The 27,351-nt window shown below is 45.7% G+C and overlaps 10 protein-coding genes across 11 annotated transcripts; 5 read left to right on the top strand and 5 right to left on the bottom strand.

The window, feature by feature from the left end:
- The first annotated feature begins 75 nt into the window (after positions 1–75).
- Positions 76–2,067, top strand: SecS (Sec synthetase). The gene is made up of 4 exons (XM_064698131.1): positions 76–286; positions 349–478; positions 537–1,565; positions 1,802–2,067. Exons 1-4 carry the CDS (start codon positions 173–175, stop codon positions 1,939–1,941), a joined length of 1,413 nt encoding a protein of 470 aa, XP_064554201.1. The 5' UTR covers positions 76–172; the 3' UTR covers positions 1,942–2,067.
- Positions 1,657–5,384, bottom strand: asl (asterless). Its single transcript, XM_064698079.1, has 3 exons — positions 5,077–5,384; positions 3,127–4,995; positions 1,657–3,073 (listed from the first exon to the last, which is right to left on the bottom strand). The coding sequence occupies exons 1-3, from the start codon at positions 5,191–5,193 to the stop codon at positions 2,078–2,080; spliced, it is 2,982 nt and encodes a 993-aa protein (XP_064554149.1). The 5' UTR covers positions 5,194–5,384; the 3' UTR covers positions 1,657–2,077.
- Positions 5,385–5,672: 288 nt separating this feature from the next.
- Positions 5,673–10,858, bottom strand: Rga (Regena). 2 transcript variants are annotated; one of them, XM_064698121.1, is made up of 8 exons: positions 9,795–10,858; positions 8,205–8,340; positions 7,950–8,146; positions 7,627–7,879; positions 6,625–7,155; positions 6,364–6,568; positions 6,004–6,168; positions 5,673–5,932 (listed from the first exon to the last, which is right to left on the bottom strand). In XM_064698121.1, exons 2-8 carry the CDS (start codon positions 8,335–8,337, stop codon positions 5,713–5,715), a joined length of 1,704 nt encoding a protein of 567 aa, XP_064554191.1. In that variant the 5' UTR covers positions 8,338–8,340; positions 9,795–10,858; the 3' UTR covers positions 5,673–5,712. The 2 variants fall into 2 exon arrangements, with proteins under 2 accessions (XP_064554191.1, XP_064554182.1); XM_064698112.1 differs by lacking the exon at positions 9,795–10,858 and having other exon boundaries at positions 7,645–7,879.
- Positions 10,859–10,974: 116 nt separating this feature from the next.
- On the top strand, positions 10,975–13,567 carry Atu (Another transcription unit). Its single transcript, XM_064698102.1, has 4 exons — positions 10,975–11,236; positions 11,292–11,364; positions 11,431–12,058; positions 12,126–13,567. The coding sequence occupies exons 1-4, from the start codon at positions 11,206–11,208 to the stop codon at positions 13,410–13,412; spliced, it is 2,019 nt and encodes a 672-aa protein (XP_064554172.1). The 5' UTR covers positions 10,975–11,205; the 3' UTR covers positions 13,413–13,567.
- Positions 13,568–13,950: 383 nt separating this feature from the next.
- On the bottom strand, positions 13,951–21,208 carry Spec2 (CDC42 small effector protein Spec2). The gene is made up of 3 exons (XM_064698198.1): positions 21,071–21,208; positions 16,289–16,685; positions 13,951–15,280 (listed from the first exon to the last, which is right to left on the bottom strand). The coding sequence occupies exons 2-3, from the start codon at positions 16,535–16,537 to the stop codon at positions 15,272–15,274; spliced, it is 258 nt and encodes an 85-aa protein (XP_064554268.1). The 5' UTR covers positions 16,538–16,685; positions 21,071–21,208; the 3' UTR covers positions 13,951–15,271.
- Positions 19,400–21,212, bottom strand: Dph4 (Diphthamide biosynthesis 4). Its single transcript, XM_064698189.1, has 2 exons — positions 21,071–21,212; positions 19,400–19,978 (listed from the first exon to the last, which is right to left on the bottom strand). Exon 2 carries the CDS (start codon positions 19,976–19,978, stop codon positions 19,421–19,423), a length of 558 nt encoding a protein of 185 aa, XP_064554259.1. The 5' UTR covers positions 21,071–21,212; the 3' UTR covers positions 19,400–19,420.
- A 302-nt stretch (positions 21,213–21,514) lies between these two features.
- Positions 21,515–23,134, top strand: RpL13A (ribosomal protein L13A). The gene is made up of 3 exons (XM_064698176.1): positions 21,515–21,667; positions 22,069–22,309; positions 22,690–23,134. Exons 1-3 carry the CDS (start codon positions 21,647–21,649, stop codon positions 23,043–23,045), a joined length of 618 nt encoding a protein of 205 aa, XP_064554246.1. The 5' UTR covers positions 21,515–21,646; the 3' UTR covers positions 23,046–23,134.
- A 165-nt stretch (positions 23,135–23,299) lies between these two features.
- On the top strand, positions 23,300–24,186 carry LOC135439423 (uncharacterized oxidoreductase TM_0325-like). Its single transcript, XM_064698151.1, has one exon. It carries the CDS (start codon positions 23,329–23,331, stop codon positions 24,100–24,102), a length of 774 nt encoding a protein of 257 aa, XP_064554221.1. The 5' UTR covers positions 23,300–23,328; the 3' UTR covers positions 24,103–24,186.
- A 435-nt stretch (positions 24,187–24,621) lies between these two features.
- On the top strand, positions 24,622–25,473 carry LOC135439414 (uncharacterized oxidoreductase TM_0325-like). The gene has a single exon (XM_064698141.1). It carries the CDS (start codon positions 24,670–24,672, stop codon positions 25,441–25,443), a length of 774 nt encoding a protein of 257 aa, XP_064554211.1. The 5' UTR covers positions 24,622–24,669; the 3' UTR covers positions 25,444–25,473.
- Positions 25,474–25,669: 196 nt separating this feature from the next.
- LOC135439434 (uncharacterized oxidoreductase TM_0325-like) lies at positions 25,670–26,642 on the bottom strand. The gene has a single exon (XM_064698164.1). The coding sequence runs from the start codon at positions 26,516–26,518 to the stop codon at positions 25,751–25,753; it is 768 nt and encodes a 255-aa protein (XP_064554234.1). The 5' UTR covers positions 26,519–26,642; the 3' UTR covers positions 25,670–25,750.
- Positions 26,643–27,351: the final 709 nt, after the last annotated feature.

Genomic DNA, 27,351 nt, shown 5'->3' with positions numbered 1-27,351 from the left:
CCAATGTTAGAAGTAGCCATAAATAGCTGAAATTAGTTATAAGCAGGTAAAGATTGGCAGCACTGGTTACAATGGTTGCAAATTATTGACGATTATGGTAGTAGGATGACACCGGCAATACCAATGCTGTAGGTGTCATACCAGCTTAAGTAAACATTGGGCGCGCTACACAATGAGTTTCAATGGAATAAATATACCCCAAAAGCTGGTGCCGCACAACTATTTGCAGCTGGGATTGGCAGCGCAGCGAGGAAGGCAGCGCCAACTCAAAGAACTGCTGGAAAAGGTAGTAAAAATGCAGAAGAAAAACATAAAGCAAATAGAGATAAGAAATTGTTTGTTTTGCAGCGGAAATTGCCGGAGCAGGGTTGGCGTGATGAGGAGATCGAGGAGCTGGTGCACCAGCTGGCCGCATTGGACAGCAACAATTTCGCACACAAAGTGGGCCTGGGCGAGCGGGAGGCGCGAATTGCGTGCAGTAAGTAAAAAATATACATAAAGTAAAGAAATCTTGAAATTGTTCTTTTATGATTCAGAGCTCGTGTCGCGGCGCCATTACAACTTTGGCCATGGCATCGGGCGCTCTGGAGATCTGCTGGAGGCACAGCCGAAGGCTGCCGGCTCCACGCTGCTGGCCAGTCTGACAAACGCCCTTCTGCTGGATCTGATACAGACGCTTGGCCTGCAAAGCTGTCGCGGATGCTTTCTGGTGCCCCTGGCAACGGGCATGACGCTGACCTTGTGTCTGCAGGCGCTGCGCAAGCGTCGGCCAAGTGCCAAATATGTGCTCTGGTCGCGCATTGATCAGAAATCCTGTTTTAAGGCCATCACCGCCGCCGGCCTGCAGCCCATTGTTATACCTGACCTGATGCTGGCGCACGAGCACGCCTTGGTCACAGATTGCAGCCAGTTTGAGCAGCGCATCCAGGAACTGGGCGCCGATAATATACTCTGTCTGTACAGCACAACCAGCTGCTTTGCACCGCGCAACTGCGACAGCATTGTAGAACTGGCAAAGCTGGCTAAAAGCGCAGCTGTGCCGCATCTGGTCAACAATGCGTATGGACTACAGTGTGAGGCCATCACCAGCCAGCTAGAGCGTGCCCAGCGCGTGGGACGCATCGATTACTTTGTCCAGAGCACTGACAAAAATCTTCTAGTTCCTGTGGGCGGCGCCATTGTGGCCAGTTGCGATGAGCAGCTGCTGCAGCATCTGGCCAGCAGCTATGCAGGTCGCGCCAGCAGCTCCCAGACACTGGATGTATTCATGACGCTCCTCTCGCTGGGACAACGCGGCTACCAGGCTCTGCTACAAGAACGTCAGCAAAATTTTCAATATCTCAAACAGCGGCTGCAACAATTTGCGGCAGAGCACGGGGAAATCGTGCCACAGAGCAACAATAATCAGATTTCCCTGGCCCTCACCGTGAGCACACTGAGAGCTCTTGGCGCGGATGAGCGCAGCGTGACCCAACTGGGCGCCATGCTGCACTCGCGCGGCGTGTCCGGTGTGCGAGTGGTGACCGTTGGTCAGACCAAATCCATCGATGGCTACGAATTCAAGCGTGGGTATCTGTAAATATAAACTATACATCTAATATAAATATATAGTATAAATTATATATATATATATAAGATAAGGCTACCTTCAGTAAATTTAAATTGATATATTTGTTTATTTAATTTGTTATTATTTACAAAGAACAAATCAATAACAAATTGAGTAAAGATACAAATTAATATATTCTGATACTTTAGAAAGAATATCAATGCAAATTTATCTCTGCTTAATTTTTTTCAGATTTTGGTTCGCATCATGATCTGCTGGAGGTACCTTATTTGACTGTAGCCGCAGCTCTGGGCATTCGTCGCTCGGAAATTGACAAGTTCTTTGTGATCTTGGACAAATGCTGGACGCAGCTCAAAAAGGCACCAGCTTAGCTATTGGAATGTTGAAATGTATATACTCTATTCTTAAGTCAGGTGCATATAAAAACAATTGTATGGGCTGTACCTAAGACTAGCTAACTATAAACAATTCGACTAAGCATAGCTTATACTACCATATAGCTTATATCTATCGATTGCTGGGCTCGTTCTCCTTGTCGTTGACCTTGCGCTGGCGGTCGCGGCTCTTGCGCTGCAGATGCTGCTGCATGGTGGCCTCGATTTGGGTGAGCGAGGTCTGATACTCAAGCTTGATGCGCTCGTATTCACGCTTCATGTGCGCCTCTTTGTCCTCCGCGTAAAGCTTGTAATTGTGGGCGGTGCGCTTGGCGCTCTGATACCGCAGCTGTGCGGCACGCATTGCCTCTTCGTGGCTCTCGCGAAGCGTCTGGACCTGGGTGCGCCAGTGCTGTTCCACCTGTTCAATGGATTGCTTTTGCTTATCCCATTCGGCCATGACGGTTTTCATGGAGCGTCGCTCGGATTCGATGCTCGCATGCTGCTCGTCCAGGTCGCGCAGCAAATCCGCAATGCGCTGATTCTTCGACTGCAGCTCGCTGCGGCACTTGTGCAGCATTTGCTTCTGCTTGTCCTCTTGTTCGCCCAGCAGCTCCTGCATTTGCTCGCGCTCGGCGAGAATCGTTTGCTTCAGCAACTCGACCTCCGTTTGGCGCTGCTGCAGATCCCGGCAGACCAATTGATATTCGCGCTGCAGGCACAGGCTACGCTCCTCCGTCTGCTGAACGCGCTGCGTAAACCGCTTCAACTCGGCGGCAAACAGCTTGGCCATCTCGTCGCGCACACGCTGCTCGATGCGCTTGATGCGCGCCTGCGTGAGCTCCGGTGAAGCGGGTGACGCCGCCTCGGCTTCATTTGCGGCTGTCTGCTTGGGGGAACTGGGCTGCTGTTCGGCCGCCTTGGCTGCCTCCTGCTGCAGCTGCTGCTCATATAGCTCCGCCTTGGCCTTGAGCTCGCTTAGCAGCTTTTTCTGCTCCGCCGCCTGCTCGAGCTTCGCCTCTAGCTCCACGTGCAGAGCCTGCGCCTGTTCTAGCTCGTTTCGCAGCTCGCTCAGCTCCTTGGCCTGCATGGAGTTCATGTTCTGCAGCTTTAGCATTTGGATTTCAAGCTGTAAGTACATTTAGTTAAAGCAGCGACCGTTTGGAGCACTTTACATCCTACCTTGGTTACCTCGGCCAGCTGATCGCTGCACTTGCCGCAATTGCTGGAGCTCTCCTTGGCCGTTTTGAGCACCTCCTCGTGCATTTCGCGCTCCCATTTCTCGCGCAGCAGCTGCAGCTCGCGTTCGTGTCGCAGCTTCTCCGTGTCGAGTATTTTCGTTAGCTCCTGCGCCTTCAGCTCCGCCAGCTGCACATTGCGCTGGAGCTGGGCAATTTGCTGACGCTGCTCCTGCAGCTCCTTGATGCTATCCGTCTCGCTCAGCTTGCGCAGTTGATAGCTCAGCGTCTCCTTATCATTGGCAATCTCCGTGTAAAGTGTCTTCAGTCGTTCCACCTCGCCCTGCGCATCCTTCAGCAAGATCTTGTGCCGCTCCAGCTCCAAGCGCAAATTGTCCGCCGTGGCGCGGGTGCGCAGCTGTCGATTGTCATCCGTTAGCTGGTCGTGTTGGCGCCGGAGCTGCTCATGCGCCAGCTGCAGTTGCTCCAAATCCAGCTGTGCCTGCTTCAGCTGCTTATCGAGCTTTTGGCGCTCGGTCGTTTGCGACAGCGTCTTCTGCTGCAGTGCATCCCGCTCGGCCAACAGCGCATCCAATTCAGCTTGCAGCTTGGACGCATTGAGCGTGGAGTTGTGCTGGCGCTCGTCCAGCTGCTCCTGCAGCACCCGAATGCGCGTCTCCAGACGCGAATTGTCCTCCTTCAGCGTGGCCAGCTGGACCAGCGTTTTGTTCTCCTCCGCCCGCAGCGTGCTGAGCTCATTGGTGCGCTCGTCGAGTTGTTTCTCCAGCTTGCGCACTTCCTCACGCTTGTTCTTCAAACTGGCTAGGGCCCGGTAGAGCTCCTGCTTGATGTGTCCCATACGATCGGCAGGATTTAGGGGCGTGCTGCCCATCAGACGGGACGGCAATCTATTTGGCGTCTCCGTTTCGGTTTGATGCTGTTGTATCAGCGTATCCATCATATCCAGCTCCGCTGTGGTGCCATTAACACGCTCCGTTAGCTGCGCTATGGTCTGCTCCATGCTGGCCACCTGAGCGTGCAGGTCCGCTATGCACTGCTGCTGGCACGTGTACTCCGCCTCGTAGTTGGGCTTGACGGCCAGCTGTTGGACGCGCCGTTGTGCCACATCCAGCGCGGAGTTGAGTTCATTGATTTTGGCCGCCTTGTCCAGCAGCATGGACTCGTGGCTGGACTGCAGCGCATTGTAGCGCATATGCATTTGATCGAGCTCCTGTTTCTTCTTGTCCAGCTGATCGCTCAGCTGGCTCAGCTGCTGCTGCAGTAACTCCGTTTGGGCGCGTTGATGCTCCTCCAGCTGCTTGATGCGCATATCTGTGTTGCGATCCTCTCGCCTGTGCTGATCCCGCTCGACCATATCATATTTACGTTGCACATCGGCGAGCAGCGTTTGAGCCGTCTCCAGCTGACCAACCAGCTGGGTATTCTCCGTCTCCAGTGAACGCTTCTCGCAGCGCAGCTTCTCAATGTTGTTGTCCAAATTGGAGCACTTCTCTTTGCTATCCACGAGCAGCTCATGCGTGTGCTGCTTCTCGCGCAGCGCCCGCTCCAGCTCAGCCTGGGTTATGGTCAGGCGCTTCTGGTACTCATCGATTTTCTTATGCGCCTCCGTAGCTAGCTTATTGATGTTGCTCAGCTCGTGCGTCTTGGACTCCAGCATCATCCTTAGCTTATGCATTTCGCTGGCACTTACAAACTCCTCCTGATGCTGCTGTTGGGCGGGCTGATGCGTTGGCAGCGGCGGCAGTTGATGCGTGGGCAACAAATTGGAAGGATAATTTGTTGTCGAGTCAATTGTGCTCTCGTCGTCGTCGTCATCCAAATCATCGAAAGCATTTTCCAATAAATTCCCCAGCTATAAAATATGTATGCACAAAATGATTACAAATAACTTTAGGTAAACAAGGCTTGCGTCGACTCAAATGCCAATACCTACCTCCGTTTCGCGTCTCTTTTGATCCTGCAGCGCTTCTTCCTCCTCCTGGCGCTCCAGCGTTGAATTTACCTTGAGCGTATCAGCGCCCTGGAAAAGGCTGACGCCGGGCGTGTTCATTTTGACGTCCGTTCACAATTAATTTAAATTTGAATTTGAGCTAATGGCGCAGGCGCTGATTTTTTTTGTTTTTGTTGTCGATGTCAAGTTGGGTATGCAGCTCAGCACATTAGCTTGCTAATTTTGAGTAGACAATTAACAACTGTTGCTTGGATATATGGCAAATCAACGCAACTCTGTAATCATGTTCCCAGTGTTTTGTTTCACTATAGCAAAATTTATATCATAATGCAAAATATCGATACAGCGCTGATTGCATGTTTAAATATATTTACTTTCCACGCTTGATCAGCATACCACAAGCCATTTCAGACTGTAGTAGTATGGCAGCACTGGGCTGTTTGTGGTGGTCGGTCGATAATACCTAGAGTAGGGTGCGTCAGCATATCGATATAAATTAATACAGGGCTGCACACATTAAACATTAACCAAATTGATGCGTTTAATTCAAAAAGAAATTATGAATACTTCTACAAAGATTTGTCTTGCTTTTTTCAAATTTTTTCAGTTTTATTATTATTATACAGACTGTCCATTCATAAACGCACTTATATTGGGACATTTATCTAATTTCTCGGCATCTATTTGGAAAACCTTGGACAAACGTTTCCAACTTTGCGCATCAAAGTAATAGAAGGTGCCACGCTCTTTTGTACCATTTTTTTCATATTGATTAATGCCAGGAATTCGAGTTATCCAAATCTTCTCCTCCACATGATACCGCCACTCGCGACTATGCCTGTGTTATAGAGAAAACAAAAAGTTTAGTATTAAATAAAAACAAGAGAATTCGGACATAATGGAACTTACAATTCAGCAGCTGCCATTAATTGCATTATATCACCGATATTCGTGTAGAACAGGAAAAAGAGCAGATCCTCTTGCAGCTTTTTCAGTACCGGCGCTGTGAGCTTATCTCTAATCGCAAAATTGATCAGATATTCGGGTGGCACGCTGTACTCAACGTCTTGTGCTCTGTTAATAAACAAAAAAATGTTTCATTTTGTTAGATCAAAATCAAATTGGATTTGAATGCAACCGTATTGCATAGCGATAAGTCCATAAGCAACCCAGTGTAATATAGTATCGATATCGAAATCGATATCGTTTGCATTCTACATTTTAAAAAGGGGCGCTAAATGAATGAATATAATTGGTTTGGGCGCTCACCTGCAGGGCTGTTCCACGAACGGTCCAGCGAATGTTGGATGCAAACTCTCCTGTGAATTCAGATTCAGGCCCAGGCCCGTTAGATCCGTGCCCAGCGATAATGTCACCAGATTTGGATCCGTCTCGGCCGCCCGGATGAACGTCAGCAGACCCACCATGCCAAACTGATTGTTCACCATGCTCGCTGGTATGTTTGTGACCTTGCCTGTGAATTGAGATTTGGTTAGCATGTGCTCTCTTCTGTAGGTATTTGGGGCTTACCATCTGGCGATGTTTGTACGCCGCTCTTCACAAGTTTATCATTGCTGGAATTATCGTTCATGTGCTCGCCGCCCGCTCCGCTGCCCGTGCCACTGCCGAGGCCGCCGCCAACGCCCATCATTGCATTGTTGCCGGTAACGCTGTTGACACCACCGCCGCCGCCAGCGCCAACTAAACCTACATGCGTCGCATTTACCATACCGCTTGACCCGCTGCTGCTGCTACCGCCACCAACAACAACACCGCCAAGTCCGCTGCCAACGGCGCCGTGACCATTGCCACCAACAACGGCGCTGGAGCTGCCCGCACCGCCGCTGACCACGATTGAATTCATTGCCTTTTCCGTGCCATCCAGATTGTTCTCTGTGACACCGCCGCCGCCGCCACCTCCAGCAGCGCTGCCAACGCCGCTGCTGGTGCCCAACGCGTTCGTTGTGCCATCCGAGTTTTGGGTGCCCGGTAACGCAGGAAAGTCCTCGTTGGACATCGTGAATTCCGATTGCTCAGACGTTGGTTGCTTCACCATGCCAACTGAAAGTAGTTTCGAAACCCATCAGTCAAGTTGGTAGAGTACAAAGAATGCGGTGCACTCGCATAAAAAACGTATATAGCAGCTAAATACAGTGTACATTCTTAGGGGATAATCCTTCTACTAAAACTTGTTAAATCCAACACCATAAAGTAATTAGTAAAAAAAATCGTTATCCTCGGGAGTTCGAAGATTGAACATCCTTGTGGACATATGACTGGTACACAATATATAGTATATCTATAGTAAGCAGTATTGTCTAGCAAAATTGAAATGTTTTCATCATTCATAGAGTATAAATATAAAAAAAAAAAACATTAGCACAATTATGTGGGCAATCAAAGAACATACAGATATATGTAGGTATATATATAAATATAAATATAGAGTTAACCGCAACCAATTGTAGTTATAAACGTAGATTGTAACAGAAATGTAAATTAAAATAATGTGGATTTTTGTTTTGAACTCACAAGAGGTAAAGAAATTACCGTAGGGTTTGCTGCCCGGCGGCTGGAGGGTATTCGATTGGGGCAGTGTCTGATCGTTCTGGCCGCGCGCATTCGTCAGCGATGGAAATTCTGTGGGATCGAGCAGCGCTGGCGTTGATGAGTCCGCCCCGCTGCCCCCACCGAATACATGAAAATTATTTAAAGGGCCGCCCCCACCGCCACCGCCTGTCCCATAGCCGCCGCGGCCGGATTGCATAAAGTTGCCCATGTTCGACTGCAACGGTTTATGAACGATTATGTATTTATTCACATGTTTGTAAAATACAATAGATAGATGCACTCACCATGGGCCCGCTGCCCAAACCCTGCATGGCACGACGCTCCACAAACGGCCGCTGGCCAAATAGATTCGCATTGCGATTGCCACTCGATAAGGCGGGACCACCGACTGATAACTGCGCATTTCGATTCGGCGATAACTGAGGCGGCTGTTGCGTTTGTTGACCGTAATTCGCAGCACCAGGATAGGAGGTTGCGAAGTCTGCATAAAGGAATAATAGATTAGAAAATATAATAGAGATCTCTCTGATGCGACTTACCGGTTTGGAACATGCCGGACGTGGGTGTCACATGGCCAGACATGGAGCTACCACCAAAGCCGCCAGTTGTGCGGCCCGTTAAAGCCGCGTTTGCTATGCTTCTGGGAGGTTGTTGAAAATTTAAATTCGCCATAATCTGCAAAGCAGAAATAAACACAAAAATAAATCAAAAATTGTATTGCACAAGAATCAAATAACATTTATTCGCCTTTTTATGATGCCTGCTGCTAACATTTGATTGGCAGCTCAAGCGCTGTTATCGATTACGGTTATCGATTTCAAAGCTAGATCAACAACAACAAATCGATAATAAACTTGGATAGTCATAACGTTAGTGATGCAGTCGTGACGTGCGCTGTGAGTTTTGGCGCGCACCTACACGATATACATACATATAGTATACACCAATTGGCCAACAACAACAAATCATGCGAGGCCGGCTGTTGTTTATCACAAACGTTGATGCAGCTGAGCGAGAGAGGGTCAAATTTGATGTGTGAACAAGAGCTACGTGACGCTGACTCACGTTAGATTCAAGGAGAGAGAAACAGAAACCAAATCGCGCACATTTGATAACAGAACCGAAAACCGAGTGCAGATAATTATTGCGGCGCGTTGAAAATAACACAAACATATGCTTATAAATAAATATAAACAAGACACAAATGGGGACTGCTCGGTTTTTGCTGTTTAAGTTTGTCTGATTCCCTGCATTTTTGTTGTTGGGGGCGGGTTTTTATTAATGTGGCTTCGATAAAGCCAAGGTCGCTGGAAAATTTACGTAACAGTTACAGACAACAGCTACAATCAGTCGTAATCAAGCTGTAACAGCTAAAAACTTAAAGTAGCCGATAATATAAAGCACAGCGAATTTGAATACAAAGCAGGTAAACAAAGTGGCGTTCACTTTGCAATACTAATTCCGATTAAATGGCCGCGCGGGCATCAGCTGTCAAAAAAGCAACAAAAATCAATGGACACAGCATGTGTTAGTGTGTGCATAAACATACACGCACACACACACGCATCCGTCTAAAAACCAGCCAGACGAGTAATGGCACACAAAAGACCGCACAAAAAGCAAATGAAAAAGGATACGCAATGCACTTGACATAGACGATCAATTTGTAACTGTGTGCGTGTATGCAGCGTGTATGCAGCGCGCACAATAGACGATGCTGCTCGTGTGAGTGTTGCTGATCTGCTGTTAGCTCTATCGGCAGTTCTGGCTGCACTTGCACCTCTACCCTGATTATTGTTTATCGCATTGTTCCTTCTGTATTCCGAGCACCTTTCCTACACGCTCTTTTATATTTGTTTGCTTCGACTTTGCTAGACTGATTGCCCGATTGCTTTACAGCGTCGGTTCGCTGATGCTGATCGTACGGGCTTGTTCGCTATGTATGTAACTTCATCAGCTGACCAATGGATATTTTGCAACACTGAATTCGCTTACAACAAATTGCAGCGAATTCAACATTGCCCAATTAGCGTTCAGGGTAGCCTTGAAATGAAAAAGCCAGCTTAAGCCAATAGCAACTAGATGGAACTGTGAGGGCTGAAGGGCTGCCGGTTGTTTACAATACTTACCTAAATGAACGTTGGATGATAATGCTGCTGCTTCTTCCTCTTCTGCCACTGTTAATGCTTCGGTTTGCCGACTACTGCTGTTACCAACAACAACATACACTGAATGTTTTGTTCTCACCGCATTTAACATTCCAAAGCGACGGGGACGTTGTTGTTGCTGACGCTGCCGCTGCCCCCGCTGTAGTCGTCGAGTGCTCTTGCGTTTTGTCAGCTGCTGCACCAACTGACGCTTGTAGTTTTGAACTTGAATATGCTTAGTTTTGATCACTCGACTCGGTTCAACGTTACAGTTATAAATGGCACTGGCACACACACACGCAGGATATACGCTTGCACGCACACAGGCACCCACACGACGGAGATGATGCGCAAAGTGTAGCCGCAACGTGCGGAGAGAGGTTAGTTGGTATTTTTCCGCGCCGTATCGTCCCTAAATATATTGCATATATATATATGCACGCACGGACACACGCGCTGTATTGGTAACTGTGTGTTGGTGTACTTTACTTCGTCGTGCCTGCCCGAGAGCAGGAGTACCGAAGGTTTTTTTTTTTTTATATGTGCTTTCCTCCTTGCCTTGCAGCGCAAAGCGGCGGACTACACAATTTTTGGCCGATGCAGAGGCGTCCAATGCAAAATGTTCATAGGGTATTAACACGTTTTGTTGTTGTTTTCCAGAGTTTGGCCTTTTTTCGGCTTGTTTTGCCTTGGTTTATGTATAATATGTTGGTTTTATTTGTAAGTAAATAATTGCTTGCTATTGCGCTGTTGCCACTGCTTCTTCTTTCTTCACTGCTTCCACAGTATGTGTGTGTGAGTGTGTATGTCTCTGTCTTTGTTTTCTCAGTTCATTGAAATTTCACCCGAACGCGAATTTGGGGTAAATTCGCTTCGCGATTTGCGCACCTTTTACGCCGCGCACAATTTAACGCACTTAAATTCAAAATAGACAAATGCCTATTATTTACAATTGCAATGCTATAAACAATTTTTGAGCGTTCGAAAAACGCTTAAAATGTACACAAAATACGTTCCGCAAAAAACTTTTGTGGCTCGTCACATACGAATACAAATACACAAAAGACGGAGACGGATGATGGTTATCGATGAAGCGTTAATATCGATAGTAGCGTTCACAAAAGCAACAGCATGGTTGCATTGAAAGTTTTAGGAGTGCAAGGCACGGCGCATTATTAACAAATATGGCAATTACAAAATATAATATGGTTTTTATTTAGTTGTATGTTAATGAACTTACGCGTGCTACTTGATTGTTCGTTTCAATTTTTTAAAGTTTCCATATAAGTTAATTATACGTATAGCTGGTCTGCACGTGCCTGAGCCACCAGTCTTGTAATTTGCATTTTTGCCATTGGCATTTGATTGTTGAACAAAATTATCAAATTAAAATATGGCCGATCCGAATTCAGATGACGAGAGCGGTAAGTGCATAAAATATTTGGCTGTGTCGGCTGTACTTGAATGCCTTTTTTTCAGGTTCTGGGTCCGGTTCCAGTCGCAGTGGAAGCCGCAGTCGCAGCGTCACACCACAAGGCGGCAGCGCACCGGGGTAGGTTTTTAAAAACTCAATTCAGCCTATCACTGTGGTATTATTTTTGATATATTACCTGTTCAGCTCGCCCCGCAGTCGTAAATCGGGCAGCGGCAGCGATCGTTCGCGTTCTGGCTCCAGATCCTCGCAATCAAGGTCTGGTTCAGGGTCGCCACACAGCGCACGCAGCGGCTCAGCGGCAAGTCGACGCTCGCGCTCCGGTTCGGCGCGCAGTCGTCGCACCGGTTCGGCTCATAGCCAGCGCAGTGGTTCAGTGCATAGTCAACGTTCCTGCAGTGGCACTCCCCATAGCACCCATAGCAAGCACAGCGGCAACGCAGAGTCCCGCTCCAACTCACCGAATCTACAAATTGACGACCAACGCGCCAATTCAAAGAGCAAGAGTCGCAGTCGCAGCCGCAGCGGCAGTCGCACTTCCAGATCCAAGTCCCGTTCACCGACCCGTTCCCGCAGCCGCTCCCGCTCCAAGTCTGGCACACCACGCTCACGCTCCAAGTCGGGCACACCGCGCTCGGTTCGCACATCGCGCAGTCGGAGCGGCTCCGGCTCGGGCAGTGACATTGGCGTACCCAAGAAGAAGCCCCGCCGTCAAAGCAATTCGGATAACGAAAAACGTGACAGCGACACAGCCGCGCCTTCGAAAGCAAAGAAGGCTCGCTTGATTGACTCCGATAGCGAGGAGGATGTGCCGGTAAGCCAAACTGTGCTCCATGTGTTTCATCTGCAGCTAAATTTCACTATATTCCAACTATTTGCAGCCCAAGAAAGCGCCTGCCGCATCGGACATCTTTGGGGATGCCGATGACATCAGTGATGACGAGGAGACGGCGCATAAGTCTCCGGCGGGCAGCTTGGCGCGCTCACGAAGCCGCAGCTTAAGCAAGTCGCGTTCACGCAGCCGCTCCATGAGCCGCTCGCGCAGTCGTTCTCGTTCGCGCTCACGCGACACCGGGCCACAGTTAACCGTACCCAAGGAGGATGAGCCAGAACCGCTGCCGGAGACGCGAATCGACGTGGAGATACCGCGCATATCAGCCGATCTGGGCAAGGAACAGCACTTCATTAAGCTGCCCAATTTTCTTTCTGTGGTCACGCATCCTTTCGATCCGGAGACGTACGAGGACGAAATCGACGAAGAAGAAACGATGGACGAGGAGGGTCGCCAGCGCATCAAGCTGAAGGTGAGCAACACCATCCGCTGGCGCGAGTACATGAACAACAAAGGCGATATGGTACGTGAGTCCAATGCGCGCTTCGTGCGCTGGTCCGACGGCAGCATGAGCCTGCATCTGGGCAACGAGATCTTCGATGCGTACCGCCAGCCGCTCGTAGGCGATCACAATCACTTGTTTATACGCCAGGGCACTGGTCTGCAGGGTCAGTCAGTGTTCCGTACCAAGCTAACCTTCCGGCCGCATTCGACGGAATCGTTCACACACAAAAAAATCACCATGTCGCTGGCGGATCGCTCGACCAAGACAAGCGGCATTAAGATTCTCACACAGGTGGGCAAAGATCCCACCACGGATCGTTACTCGCAGCTGAAAGAGGAGGAGGCCAAGCTGCGCCTGGCCATGCGCACCCAGCACAAGGCGCAGCCCAAGAAGAAGAAGGCCGGCGCCGGCGAGCCGCTTATCGGCGGCGGCGGCAACTCCTCCTATCAGCATGACGATGGCAGCGACGATGAGAATGCGATCAGTCTGAGCGCCATCAAGAATCGCTACAAGAAGGGCGCCAGCGGCACTCAAGCGGAGCCGAAGGCCTCCACCATTTACTCCTCGGATGAGGACGAGGGCTCCGATTTCGAGGCGCGACGCAGCAAAAAGGTCAACAAGGCGAAGGCCAGCAAAGCGCTGCGCGATTCCGACAGCGAATCCGATGTGGGAAGCGGTAAAAGCGGCGGCGACCGCGCTGCCGACGCCGGCAGCGGCAGTGGCAGCGGCAGCGACAATGAAAGCCGCAAATCCGGCGGCAGCAAAACTGGCACTGCCAGCGGCAGCGGTTCCGGCAGCGGCAGTGGCAGCGGCAGCGATAATGATGATTAGCTGATACAATCGGAAACCAATATGCCCACAGCTACTAATAAAAATAGTGTATTAGGGAATCCACAATATGACTAAGCTTAAGTTGTTTTTACCCATGGTTAAACTAAGTTCTGTAAAGCAAATAAATGGAATCATCTTAAAAAACTAGCAGAAAATTTTTGTCGAATATTAAATACCCCTTTAACACGTAGCAAATGTGTGGGATATGCTACGAAAACTTTTGTTCCTGTCTGATATATTCTTTTGATTTTGATATATAGAAATTGTAAAGATCGTAATTGTTATGTTTTGTCAAAAGGTCTTCAAAAAGCAGAAAAGTGTTTCATGTAAAAACACAGCTTTTAATCTAACTGTTCCTTGTACAATCGCTCATATTTTGGGGTTCGGGGATTATAGTTTATGCCTTTGCTAAGGATAAAGGTTCTTCATACATTGACTCATATCGAGCGATTTGTCAGCTTTAAAAGTTCTCATTTTCCGAGAGTTCCTATGACAGACATAAGATCCAAGCGATTCAACAAAAATACACTTGCAAATGTTTGTTTTTCTAAATATATTTTTCCATAAATTATTGCTTAAATATCTTTTGTTTTTATACAATTAGTCTACGGCGCAGTCAACTTGTGACGCTTTCAACCCAATTTTATATTTGTTACAATCGTTTTTTCTTAGTCATACAATTTATATCTACAACTGCATTGGATTAATTTATGAATTTAGCTTTTAGTTTTTTTTTTAAAGGGAGGGGGAGGGGGGTTTATAAAGGTACACGTTCTACTGCCAAAGATTAAAGACTATATTTCTGCATTGGTTATTCTGGATTTATAAATATGGTTGTAAAAATCTAAAAAATTAATTACAATATTTTTCTTTTTGCTTTGTAAACAAATATTCGAAATTTATAAATATCATAAATTATACATTTTACGGTTTGTTTTTTGTATATCATTTCAAAAATTGATTGTGCGACAATTTGTTGTCATTAAGTTTTTTGTAAAGTTTATAACATTATATAAATGCTAAATCAGCTTTGTAAAATTGCTTGTTCAGTTATAACTAGCACAACAGTTGATATATATATATATACTACATGACAGTTATTAATTATATATATATATATATATATATGAGTGCATATTTATCATCTGGATCTGTGTGGCATTACGCAATTCGAAATAAGGCAGTTCCGTTCTCTGGGTTCTATATAATGGAAATGTTATCATCAGTTGCATGGTGCACGCTCTATAGGAAAAACTGCACAATGATCTTAACTGTTTTGGCATTAAGTACAATATGTATTACCAAAATAAAAATATAAAAAAAATAATAAAAATCCTCGGACTAACTTTGAACTGTTATTTTGTTTTCGAAATACTCTCGACTTTGGATCTGCGAACTTTTGCGATTTTTCATCTATATAATACTCGCAAAAGGCAAAACAATTGCAATCGGGCGTTTACAGAGTTAGGTCTAGACAGTTCTTGGTTTATATATATGGATAGTACCGACTTATAGCTAATACGCTCGCTGTCAATGCAAATAGTAGCTGGTACACATGGAGTCCATTGTCCGTTCTCGTATTCCACATGATTGCTGGTACTGTTGTTATTGTTGTTGGTGTGCGGAACCCATTTCTGTTGCCTCTGGCGTCGTCAGCACCCACCCAGCCGGTTGCTCCTCCTGCTACTCCGTTTATCACCCTCGCCTGCCTGATAACACGCTCGCGTTTAACAAAGAATTATTACAAAAAAAAAAATTGTTGTTTTATAATTTTTTCTTTTCTCTTTTTTTTTTTGTTGTTGTTACGAAGAAAATTGCACAAAATGCATTTAGTGGCCATTGGGTGTGGGGGTTCTTCATCAGCAGGCCTGCAAAGCAAAAAACAATATTATAATAATAAATAATATATGCATGTGCATACAGTGAAAGCTATATAAGCGAACAATAACCATATTTGATTCCCATTTAACCCATGAAACATAAATTAATTGGAACATTGCTGCTGGATTTGAATTGAATTATGTGTTCTTCCAATTTCAAAATATCTTTTAAGTTAAAGCTCCCCCTTAGCTGTGCCAAATACAAACTGTAACCCCGTGTGTTCGCTCAAGGCAGCTCCCACTGTAAATGAGAGGTTTAATCGTTGCTGTTGTCAGCTGTTTAAGCGATGTACTAGAGCGTGGCCAGAGCTCAAACTACGAAGCCCCGACTGGGGCTGGGCACTTGATATTGTTTAGCACTTATAAGCGAGAACCGCGACATGGGCGAACCTGGTGCAGGCAGATCTTATCAGGGTCGGGGCCCAAGCAAATGGTTGCATAGCATGAAAGTATGCGACTAATACCACAAAATTAATTGCACATTTTGTACTAAACCTGGGTGTGGATCTTGAAAACACACACCACACACCTGACGTTGTTTTTGTCTCTCAAAGTGCATTGAACCCTTAGCTTGACAGTCTGCCTTTTCGACAAGTTTTTATCGAGCTTAACAACTTGACCCGCTGCTTATCGGCCAAAAGAAGCGAAGAACTTTTCTAATTTTCCTTACATATAATGTCTGTAATTGATAGAAATCTCTTGAAGTTGATTTAAGATGTTTTGCTTGAATTACGCTTCAATTAAATTGAATGCCACGCTGTGATTAGCTCCACCTTGAGCTGATAAAAACCACCGCAACCACCAGTCGGTGGTTGTCACCTTAGGTAGGTGCTAAATGTTAACGTTTCGAATTGCGATCGTCGTGAATCGCACATTAAATATGCCCCGCCGAACAATAACAGAAAATAAAACCAGCTCTAATGAGTCAACCGATCAAAGTACCCCTCCATCTCCTCCTCCTACTGCTGCTCCACCCGCGCCAGCCATTCAACTTACGTGCAGCGAGTGTATCGAGTTTGTCTCGTAGCCGCCCTTGCTCTGCATTTGGGTTGAGATCGCATTGAGGCGGTTCGCGGATAGCTCCACATCGGCGGATCCAATGTGACCGGTGTGGACAAAATTTGTGGGATTACCGATCATCGAGCGATCGATGCGCAGGCGTTGATGCGGTCGGCGGGAGGGTGAGCGCTGCTGCTGGAAACAGCATGAGAACCACTGCAGCCAGATCTCTCCAGTGGATGCCATCTTCTGTGCTAGCTGCCCGGACGGCCGTTCAGTCTTATATTTATGGTTATTGCAAATGGTGTTGCTGATCCCGGCGCTGCTGATGGGTTGGACACTACCGTTGCCAGCCAGATTGACGTCCTTTCTCTTGCGTGAAACACGCGCTTGCCTGCAAGAAGAAACACGTTAGATTGGTTCATAGATCATATAAGAAATATCTTAAAAGATGTTCTGGGCTCCAACCCTGAGTTTTTAAATACGTTAAACTCTTTGCAAATTGTCGTTTATTTTAAGATATCTTTGTGCCCAAAGTAAAGGAAATGTCCCAAATCCAAGGTAGCTGTCCGTTAATAGAGCGTTCACTGTATTTAAATGTTGTTCTCGATCTGCTCTAGTTGTTGCCATCTTTTCACATGGCCACGCACAATACACAATACCTCAATCCGCATACAACACCTCAAAAATGCGATTCGACAGATTCCCCCGAGACGAACCTGGGTAAATGCCAGAACCACAATACGATATGCGAGACTCAGCACACTTTTTTTTTACTGTTTGTATAGCCTCGGGGGTAACCGGGCAGAGTTTGAAATAAAAGCAACAATTAATTGGCACTTTTGTGTAATTAAAATCGAAAGAAAGACATAAAGCGTAGACAAAAGAAAGATTGTAAGCAGAATACAATAAAAGAAAAAGACAGAAAAGACCTATTGGGGCACTGGGCGAGCTGCATTTGCTTTTATCATTGACTCGTGAATATCATTTTGCGGTTTGTTTCTTTAGCTCTTTCAATTCAGCTGAATCAATAAATATTATGATTCTTCAGCTGCGCCGACAAAGCGCAGCGTGATTCACTCCAAGGGCTGAGTTTCAGTTAAATAATTTATGCGAAATAAAATAAATATTTCACTGGGTATTTTCTCAAGTATTGCAAAGTTTTAAAAAGAATTTTTTGTAGCTTTACAATACTAGTTTGTCCCTTTTAACATTCTTGCATTCAAGCTGACCAGCTTACTGTGCTAATGTTTGATTGAATGACAGACTGTCTGTCAAACTGTTGTCGCCTGGCTAAAGCGACAGTTTTCCACGCCACAAACTTCTTGTGCTTTCTACGAAAGCCGACGCGCACACACACGCACATAACGTGTGTCATGCACTCTTCGCTGTTGTTGTTGTTTTTTTTTTTTCTGTTATTTTCAGCCGGTGTTTTATATTTTGTCTGCTTCTGCCATTTTCTTGAGCAATTAAAGCTGCTCGAGCGTCTTTAATGCGCAGTGAAAACGAAATGAAAGTGGTAGACGGAGACGGTTTGCGAGCTGGAGCTGGAGTTAAGTTCCTCGTAATAGTGTGTGGGCCATTGTATATATGTACATGCAGCAAGCGCTATCTTTCAAATCGTAGCGCGTGTCACAACAACAACAGCACGTAACGAGCGCGAGAGGAAAGACATTTGCAGGAACTGAATGCGCTAAAGCGTTTCAATTTTTGTGTGTCAAAAGGTTACTAAAGTGAGAGATGCTAAAGAGATAAAGTTTGCGCCAGTCAAACGCACACATAGTCAACGACAAGCATATGTGTGTGTTAGTTCATGCTCAGCCGCTTTTGTTTTCCACGTCAGCCGGCGTAATTGATGTGCTGGAAATCGAGCTGCTGCTTTTATCAAGCTGCGTCCGCAGCGCATAGAAAACGAAAGCTCAGACACCGTTAATTATCAATAAAGCGCACGCACTTATGCACTAAATGTGCGCGAGAGGGAAGGCAACAGTAAAGACCACCATGCAAATTACTTTGCAATAATATCATAAACAAATGGATTTCCAATGAGCTTGTGCCAGCGTCTGTTTTCGCTGTTGTTGCTGTTGTTTTCTGGCAAATGTTTATACATTTGTATTTCGTATTTTTGTATGTTAATTTTACACTCGCTGACATCATCAGATCAGCCACCAGCCGGCAACAACGAGGCGAGGTTATTGAATTTCGCTCTCCCCACCAAAAAAAAAAAAAGAAAGAATAATGCTCAACAGTAATTACCTGTACATATGTATGTATGTACAACAAATATATGTACTTTTAAGGCGATTAACTGCGTGTACTATGTACATAACAACTTTTTGAAGAGATTTCGTTAAGGTAACGGTTAACTGGAAGCACTGTTATTCTCAGCTATCTTATAGCTAAATTAGGCTGTTTTTAGAGGTCCTCAGCCGGAAACATATACATTTATAATTGATTTAGTTATTTTTTTGGCATTTCTGGGAGCTTCTTCAGCTGTTTTAAGGTAATTTGAAAATTGGTTTCATCAAAAGTCAACAAACTTTGAGTCTCGTTGAAAAATAATACATTATAGTGCTGTTAAATTAAATGTATCTAAAAAACAGCTTCCTAGTGGGCGCCGCTTACAATCATTAACCTGCATAGGCCACCACTTTTTGCATAATCGGGGGAAGCAGCAGTCTTTCTTCTTCTTTCTATTATTTTATGGCCGCATTTGGCAATTTGAATGTGACCCACATAACACCCAAAGACAATTCACACGCGTCAAAGACATAAACAGCATTAAACAGCCACCACCAAAATAAAGACATTTATTTTGCACAACGGAAATGAAAAATGGTTGACAGTGACTGCAATCCAAATTATGTATGTGTGTATGTGTGCACGATACAATATTACATCATTTGGTGTTGGTCAAACAACAAGAGAGGCGAAAAGAAAGGAAGGGCATTAAGTATGCACGATACAACCAGTTTTGCATGCATATCAAACAAGTCGCGCGGCGCAAGGTTCAAGAAACCGATTAACGAAGACAAAATCAGCGCTTAATTCGATAGCTCAAATCAATATGGTTATTGTTTTAAGGCATGATAAAAAAGCGGTTTACAATTTATTTTGAAAACATTCCATTTATGTTACATTTGCGTCTGGTTTCACAATTATCACTAGAGAACATTCATTGCACTCGACAATCATTTCACTTGCCCTCAGCTGCTCTCTTTGTGACTCATCATCCAACAAGTATTGTCCGCCGCAGCGACAATTGTACGCATAGGCCCAGCTCCATGTTGTCGTCTCTTTGTCTGTGTCGGTTGCACTCAGCTCGCTGCCCTCCTCCTCTTCCATCATTTCAATTCGAGTTCTGTGCATGTCGCTTAACGTAATGCTGGCATAGATATTGCTGTGTGTTTCAAATTTTGTCAACAATAATTCGGCATCATATTGTTTACGCTTTGTGGGATCTTTAAGCGTATTCCAGGCCTCGTTTATCGCATTGAAATTGCTGTCGCTCTCCCGATTTGGGTCGCTCTCAATCGCGTTTACAGTTACTGCCTGGTCTTGTTGTTGTTGCTGTTGTAATTTATCGGGATGACATTGTAGTATTAATTGCTTATAATTGCGCTTAAGCTCTTCAAATGTTGCCGTTGCGCTCGCATTGAGCAGTTCATAGAAGTTCAAGTTGGACATCTGCAATATGAAACAAAATAAAAAAAACCATTTACACATGAATATTTGTAATACTTACATTTATAGATTTTAATAATTTAGCTTGTTGTTTCACATGTTTCTAGCCAGTAGATCAGCAGCGCGTCAATTTGTAGCGTTTGCCAGCACTGGCACTGCGCTGAACAGCTGTTTGTTGTTTAGTTTTTGATTCTGCTTTACCCGTGACACTCTAATCGGAATTTTATAAATCCTATAAAAAGCACTCTGCACCCAAAACCCGCAAACACATATTCATATGTATGTATAGATGTGAGAGTCGTCATTTTCCTTTGTGGCTGCGGAAGTCGCAACAAAAAAGGAGTGCTCGTTGCTAGGTGCTGATAAAACTGAACACGCATTTCTTCATATCGAAGTCATAAAGAATATTAATACAAATTTCATTTCTTTTTTTCTATATTGGCCTTTGCATGTCGGCTAAACATAATTCAGCAAATCTCATTAATACCGTTATGAGAGTTCGCCTATTAAGTTGCCACTGGCAACCAAAAACACACAAACACACACAACCATACGCCGAAATTTGTCGTGAAAAAGTAGAACATTCAAATTGTCAAAAAGCAAGAGTCAAGCGGCAATTGCACTTGGAGAGAGGAAACAAGGTTAAGAAACTGGTTCGGCAACAAAAACAAACGAACAAAAAACACAAAATACATATGAAGACCGCTGAAAAGAAAAACAAGTAAATCGTCCGACGCATGCATTGACCCAATTTAAAAATTAGCAAAAGGTATAAAAAAAAGTTAACCACAAGACGGATGAAAACTTGCGCCTCTGAAAATAGGGGGAAAGGCAAAATGTCAAAAGACAGGCAGGCTCAAGGGAGTGTGTGTGTGTGTGAGTGAGCGAGACAGGGATATATGAACAATGTATTTTTGTGAATTGCATTGCATTAAACGGCCAGAATTAATTATTATGCCAAGCAACAAAGTCGGCACACATACATGCACATTCGCATGTTAGTTCGTTAGAAAATCCAAACACAAATAAAATTTGTATGCCAATGCACAACCTGCCCCCGGCCCGAACCATTACATTATAATAAAATAAACTTGCCTTATAAGGTGTTGACTTTTTCCTGTCGACAACACAAACGTCGACGCTCTGCCTCTGTCGGTGCTGCTGTTGATCCCGTTGCGTTATTGCTTATTTGTTGCTATGATTTTTGGGGCAAATCGAGAAGCAGAATCATGGCACATACACACACACACACAACACTTTACTTGGATCTTTGTGTGCTTAACACACTTTTTGCACAAACACACACACGCGTTACATTTGCATTGCCACTGCTTAGCAGCACGTTTTCAATACGTATTTATTTATATGTTCGTTTCATTTAGTTTTAGTGTAAACAAATTGGCACCGCAAGTGGCAAACGATCCGCTTTGACCGCCGTCAGAAATACACCTAAGAATAAATCTTTTAGCAGTGTGACAGCACACAGAAAGCGCACAAATATTCCTAACCGCGACACGAGTAAAAATCGATTTTATACGATTGTCAATGTATCGTGATAGCATTCCTGTAGCAATTAGCATTTGTCTGCGTGCACATGTCCAAAGCAACTCTGCCGTGTGACGCCTGAGCTGTCAAAGCGATTTCCGCTTTCTTTCCGTGCGGTTCTTAAACATGACTGGTTTAACGAACAGGGTAAGTGCCATAATTTTGGCAAATAAAACCATGTTGGCGTGAAGGGACAATATAACAAATGTGTGCAAAACATTAATTAAACCATGTGCTAACAGAAAATGTGCATTATTGTTGATTTTAACAGCGCTGCAGTGTTGTTTTTAGTGCGCCAAAACTGTGTTTCGTGTACACGTGCCAAAAAGCAGCTAAAAAAATGGCAGGCGCGGAAGTGCCTGCAAAAATGTAATAATACATGTGAAAAGCATTTGGTCCAAGGCCTGCTAATTGTGTCAAATGCATACTCAAAATGCAATTATTGCGTATTTTCTCGCGCTGCACACATTTGTTTATACCTTGTCGCTCTACCTAACCTCATTTCTTGGACTAAACTTAAACTAATTATTTTTCAACTTAATTTTTAGACCGTTGTTATTGATGGACGCGGCCATTTGCTTGGCCGCCTGGCCTCCGTGGTTGCCAAGTACCTGTTGCAGGGCGGCAAGGTGGCTGTGGTCCGCTGCGAGGAGCTGAACCTTTCTGGTCACTTCTACAGAAACAAAATTAAGTTTTTGGCCTATTTGCGCAAACGCTGCAACGTGAACCCGGCTCGTGGTCCCTTCCACTTCCGTGCCCCGTCCAGAATCTTCTACAAGGCTGTGCGAGGTGCGTATCTACGAATTGCTCTGTCCAGCCCCTAGTTTGTTGTTTACCATGATGTACAAACCTTATTACCTACATTATTTGAACGTAGAGAAAACCATGTAAACAAAACATAACTGAGTGCAGGCAACAAAGCGAATAGCTTTTAAAATTTAACTTAGCTGTATGCATTTACTAATTGTTGTTATTTTACATTGCAGGTACGTTTATCTAGCTTGTTTTGGTCAGCTGCAACTGCTACCATGATGATTAATATATTCTTACCTACATTATTTGAACGAGAAATCGTGTAACAAACCTTCGACTGATCAGCCAACTGGATTACCTCTATATATCTAATCTTATTTGAAATGTTCACTTAACGGTATTTTATTGCCTTCCAGGCATGATCCCACACAAGACCAAGCGTGGCCAGGCCGCCCTCGCTCGTCTGCGTGTCTTTGATGGTATTCCATCGCCCTACGACAAGCGCCGTCGTGTTGTTGTCCCCATTGCAATGCGTGTGCTGACCCTGCGCTCTGGTCGCAAATACTGCATGGTTGGACGTCTGTCGCACGAGGTGGGCTGGCATTATCAGGATGTGATCAAGAGCTTGGAGCGCAAGCGCAAGGCCAAGCTGCATGTCACCCTCAAGCACAACAGAGAGATGAAGAAGTTGACGGCGAAGGCGCGCGAGAACATTGCCAAGGCTGCTGAGCCCTTCAACAAGATCATCAAATCCTACGGATACGAGGCTTAAGCAGTGCCCGACCACACAACAACAATACGAGCAGCATAATCGTAGCGGTTTTTTTAAAAAGATAATAAAACAACATCTAAGTTTAAAAAGCCCCTGCAGTTTGTTTAATACAGGGTATATAGGGTATTCAAGGACGTGCAGTGTGTCAACTGGAAAGCATTGCACAGCTGATCGGAGAAAACTTTTGCTGCAGCAGCTGTGCTTCGATGCTGTTATCGTTTTTTCCAGTTAAAGTTATCGTAATCGATCATTTCGGCTCACATTTTGTGTTTCGCATCTGGCCATGGCAAGCTTCAAGGACAAAGTAATTATCGTAACAGGCGCCAGCTCCGGCATAGGAGCAGCTGCCGCCGTCCATCTGGCCAGCCTGGGTGGACTGCTGGTAATTGTGGGTCGCAATGAGGCGAAATTAAAGGAAACAGCGGATAATATTCTGGCTGCTGGCGGCGTTGCTGCGCTGCAGCTGAAAGCTGACATGGACAAGGAGGCGGATGTAGAGCGCATTGTCGCAGCATCTCTGGCCAAGTATGGACGCATCGATGTGCTGATCAACAATGCAGGCATACTGGAGCGAGGCACCATTGAGTCAACATCTCTGGCCCAATACGACCGTGTGATGAACACCAATGTGCGTGCGCTCTACCAACTGACCATGCTGGCCACCCCAGAGCTGGTCAAGACCAAGGGCAGCATTGTCAATGTGTCCAGCGTGAATGGCATACGTTCTTTTCCCGGCGTACTGGCCTATAATGTGTCTAAGTCAGCCGTGGATCAATTTACGCGCTGCGTCGCTCTGGAGCTGGCGTCCAAGGGTGTGCGCGTTAACTCTGTGAACCCGGGCGTGATTGTAACCGAAATACATAAGCGTGGCGGCATGGACGAGGCTACCTATCAACAGTTCCTGGAACACTCAAAGACCACACATGCCCTGGGTCGTGCCGGCGATGTGGAGGAGGTGGCGAAAGCGATTGCTTTTCTAGCCAGCGATGCGGCTAGTTTCACAACGGGCGTCAATCTGGCTGTGGATGGCGGCCGGCATGCTATGTGCCCGCGCTAAAAAATAAAAAACAAACGCAAATCTGTGTATGGGCACTGTTGGCATTTAATGAAAAATAAACAATAACCGTGATAAACAGCTCAATTAGCGACTTTAATCACGATTCAAATTTCACAACTTCGAGAGATCGCCAGCAGCACCAAAAGTGAGTGTTATCGATTTTATTTGCCATTGGATTATTCCCAATTTGAATTTCACAACTTTGAGTGTTGCCAATTTAGCTATTTTCTGAAATGAAATTCTTTAAAGCTCGAAAAAATTTTTAAAATGGTTTTGGGTTGGTTTGGTATAAGATAATATATATTTGTCTGCTCTATACTTGGTCATAAGTTATCAAAAAAAAAAGGGGAGAATGAAAGAAGTGTTAGCTAGTTGTCATTAATCCGCCATATCTAGCTATTTTTGCTAGTCGATGTTTCGCAGCACTGACCGCAACAAAAGCAACAGGCCCGTTATCGATTGGTCGTGTTATCGACTTGGCCACTTTGCGCGCTGCTGTCAACTTCAATGTCAAACAGAGATATCACAAGTAGTTGAGCCGACGTAGAAGGCAGACGCATTACAAACATGCCCAATTTCAAAGATAAGGTGATTATCGTGACAGGCGCCAGCTCTGGCATAGGTGCAGCTACTGCCGTGCACCTGGCCAGCCTGGGCGGACTGCTGGTAATTGTGGGTCGCAATGTAGACAAATTGAAGGAAACAGCGGATAATATTCTGGCTGCAGGCGGCGCGCCGGCGCTGCAGCTGCAAGCCGACATGGACAAGGAGGCGGATGTGGAGCAAATCTTGGCTGCCACCCTCAAGCAATACGGCAAACTGGATGTGCTGGTCAACAATGCGGGTATCCTTGAGATGGGCAGCATTGAGAACACCAGCCTGGAGCAATACGATCGCGTGATGAACACCAATGTGCGTGCGCTCTACCAACTGACCATACTGGCCACCCCGGAGCTGGTCAAGACAAAGGGCAGCATTGTCAATGTGTCCAGCGTGAATGGCATACGCTCCTTTGCCGGCGTGTTGGCCTATAATGTGTCCAAGGCCGCCGTGGATCAGTTTACGCGCTGCGTGGCTCTGGAACTGGCTGACAAGGGTGTGCGGGTCAACTCAGTGAACCCGGGCGTAATTATTACGGAACTGCAAAAACGTGGCGGCCTGGATGAGCCAACCTATGCCAAGTTCCTAGAGCGCGCCAAGGAAACGCATGCACTGGGCCGACCCGGCGATGTGCAGGAGGTGGCGGCAGCAATTGCATTCCTCGCTAGCAACGATGCCAGCTTCACAACGGGCGTCAATTTGGCTGTGGATGGCGGTCGTCATGCCATGTGCCCGCGTTAAGATGGAAAAAAAAAAATATTATGTACATATGAGTTCCAGTATATTCAATTATATAGTTGAGAGAATAATATACATCTCGTTTGAAACACGTTCCTGGTTAGGATCTTTGTTATTCCTTGGAACTGTCTGTTGGAGTTGGATGAGGGCCTGACAGTCTTTATCTGTAATCCGCGCCTAATCAAGAATATTATCTTTCTGAAAGGATTATGACTGGCTAGGGAAAGCATTTCCTATATATAACACAATCTTTATTTCAAAAGGCACAAAATAAATGCATTTAGTTATCTTTGGTCAGGCTTGGTTGTGGTTAACGCGGGCACATGGCATGGCGGCCGCCGTCCACAGCCAGGCTGAGGCCCGTGGTGAAGCTGGCCAAATCGCTGGCCAGAAACGTAATGGCATTGGCCACCTCCTCTGTGGTGCCGGGTCGGCCTAAGGCATGTGTGGTTTTCGAGTGCTCCAGGAACTTCTGATATGTTGCCTCGTCCATGCCGCCGCGCTTGTGTAGATTCGTAACCGTAACGCCGGGATTAACGCAATTTGCACGCACGCCCTTGGCCGCCAACTCGAGGGCCACGCAGCGCGTAAACTGATCCACGCCCATTTTCGAAATGTTGTAGGCCAGCACGCCGGGAAATGAGCGTATGCCGTTCACGCTGGACACATTGACAATGTTGCCCTTGGTCTTGACCAGCTCCGGAGTGGCAAGCATGGTCAAATGATAGATGGCACGCAGATTGGTGTTCATCACGCGATCGTATTGCTCCAGGCTGGTGTTCTCAATGCTGCCCGTCTCAATGATGCCCGCATTGTTGACCAGCACATCCAGTTTGCCGTATTGCTGCAGCGTTTCGCTCCACACACGCGCCGTGTCCGCCTCCTTGCTGATGTCGCCCACAACCAGAGCTGGTGCGGCACCAGCTGCTTTACACTGCTCGGCCACCTGCTTCAGATTCTCCACATTGCGTCCGTTGAGCGCCAGGCAAGCGCCGTATTTGGCGAATTTGACAGCTGTGGCGGCTCCTATGCCGGAACTAGCGCCTGTTATTAGCACAACTTTGCCGGCGAAATTCATGGCACGCGAGAGCTGCTGATTCAATTATGTAAGCACTTGTTAGGCTTTAAATGCGCATCTGCCGCAGCTTTTATTTTGATTTGTCTTATTGCCTTGTTTTCTCGGGGATCGCTTTGATAAGAGCGAGAGCGCAAGATCGCTGTTCAGCTGCTGGCGGCGTTGCCACACCGTGTTATCGGCAACAGCTGCGCTAACTGCTCGGTCATCTGCTTCAGATTTTGTTACAACTTTGCCGCCGAAATAGTCAACGCTCGAGGCACACTAAAATTAAAGCTCTTAATAAGTTTTTGATTAGTTCGCTTTTTTGATAACTATACGTTAGCTTTGATATCAAGAGCGCGAGCGAGAACGCAACTGGCTGCCAGACCGCTTCAGAGCTTCTGGCAGCGTTGCCAGCCTCTGCGAACGACAGTTTAGCGAACTGTTAAAATATTTAAATTGAAATGCATTTGCGATTACTCGTACATATTTTTTTATTTATTGAATTATGCAACTTGTTCATCACCTTTACATGCACATGCCACAGCACATATACTTGTCTGTCTCTGCATGTTTTAATACTATTTATTATGTGTGTTTTTTTACAGCGCATTGATATATATCATTTCCATCTCATTATTAAATCTCAAACAACAAAACTGATTTGCGTTTCTTAAGGTTTTTTCCATTTGTTTAAAGCGCGCGTGTTTTGACTGCTACAACTTTAGAAAAATATATAGTATATGTATACCGTTATATATGTGTGGTGTAGTTAGCATAATATTCGATTACATGGACTGGGTACAAATTTTTGTATACAATTCTTTTTTTTTTGTGTTTTAACAACTTTTCGT

The sequence above is a fragment of the Drosophila montana genome, unplaced genomic scaffold, assembly GCF_035044405.1.
Source record: "Drosophila montana isolate Dmon_TW-CO22-7 unplaced genomic scaffold, ASM3504440v1 contig_1505_1, whole genome shotgun sequence".
Classification (NCBI taxonomy): domain Eukaryota; kingdom Metazoa; phylum Arthropoda; class Insecta; order Diptera; family Drosophilidae; genus Drosophila; species Drosophila montana.
This window is presented reverse-complemented; position numbering and strand designations above follow the sequence as displayed.